The following is a 1,295-nucleotide window of genomic DNA, read 5'->3' as shown; positions in this document are numbered from 1 at the left end:
CAAATTTCATGGTTTTCCTTTTTAAAAAACTGCCTGAAACACAAAATATATTCAATAAATATTTATTAAACAAATTAATCTGAAAATTCAACAATTCACACGTATTTTTACTGATTTCTCTGTCAGATGTTTCTGAATTTACTTAGTCAATTTGTCTAGCTCAATCTATCACCAAATAACAAATAGTTTATCGTAGCTATGCTTTGCTTCAATGAACAATTGCAACCCAAATTTCTAAGGATAAGAATGTTTTTGATAAACGATAACTCTACACATAGTTTATGAACCTAGATAAGTATTTTCTTAGAGTGTATTCTCTCAGACTCTACTGACACCTGTGCTGCCACAGCCCTCACTACTTCCTGTCAGTGATGGCAATTCTCAGCCTTGGTCCCTACAGCAGGTAATGCATCAGGCAGAGCCCTGGGGTTTTGGTATACCTTCCTCCCACACACTTCTCACTGTGGGCTCACTCAAGGCACAGAAATACAATGCGGAGTCCTCCAGCTGTGCAGCTGAGATGACAAGGTTGATGGAGTTCTTTGCTTTCTGAAAATTCAACGAGTAGCGACCTTCTGTGGCATTTTGCTTGTTGTAAGAGTCCTGACGAATAAGGAAAATCATCCCCCCACTGCTGGGTTGTTTGTACCAGAATAAGGTATAACTTGTAAAACTGGTGTCATATCTGCAGTCCAGGGTCACGGCCTCCTTCTCCTGCACTAACATTGCCCATTGGCCTTGAGTTACCTTCTGGGCAATACTGGATCCTGAAATAAAAACAATGCAATAATTAAAAAAACTGGGATAAGTGGTGTGGCAGAAAAAAAAATCTTTTATATACCTGGCCACCTTTCCTTCCCAGGGTACCCATAATACACTGCCTGGATCCCCAGACCTTGAGTCACAGAAGAAACTCATTCCCACTAGGGCCACCCTTACCTAGCCACACTGAAGCTATGACCACCTCCAGAAGTCTGGAGAGCAACATGTTCGTGTTCTTTCACTAGACAGAAAATATCTTCTCGTTCTTCAGTTTCAAGGCTCTGAAAGGTGAGGTGACTCTGACAGAGAGAGAGAAGAAATGCTGGGCTCTGTGTTGCTGCTGCCCCAGAACAGGAAACGGGTTTCCTGGTGTAACAAGTTTGTGGGGGTCACGTCAAATTCTCTATGTACTGGCTGAGAGTCTCACCCAACAGAAATTTCCTTTTTCATCAACCAACTCTTAATTTAAAAACAAATACATCTCAAAATAAACATGAGTAAAGTCTTATATTAAACAGAGGACGGATAATTGA

At 40.8% G+C, this 1,295-nt stretch overlaps 1 gene segment (V, D, J or C); it reads right to left on the bottom strand.

The window, feature by feature from the left end:
- Positions 1-202: 202 nt before the first annotated feature.
- Positions 203-1,047, bottom strand: LOC105308896. The segment is given in 2 exon segments: positions 203-767; positions 940-1,047. Coding segments are annotated over 2 exon segments (405 nt in total).
- Between the last annotated feature and the right edge of the window lie 248 nt (positions 1,048-1,295).

This window comes from Pteropus vampyrus, unplaced genomic scaffold (genome assembly GCF_000151845.1).
Source record: "Pteropus vampyrus isolate Shadow unplaced genomic scaffold, Pvam_2.0 Scaffold636, whole genome shotgun sequence".
In the NCBI taxonomy this organism is placed as follows: Eukaryota; Metazoa; Chordata; class Mammalia; order Chiroptera; family Pteropodidae; genus Pteropus; species Pteropus vampyrus.
The sequence above is the reverse complement of the archived record's forward strand: the minus strand, read 5'-3'. Positions and strand labels throughout refer to the sequence as shown.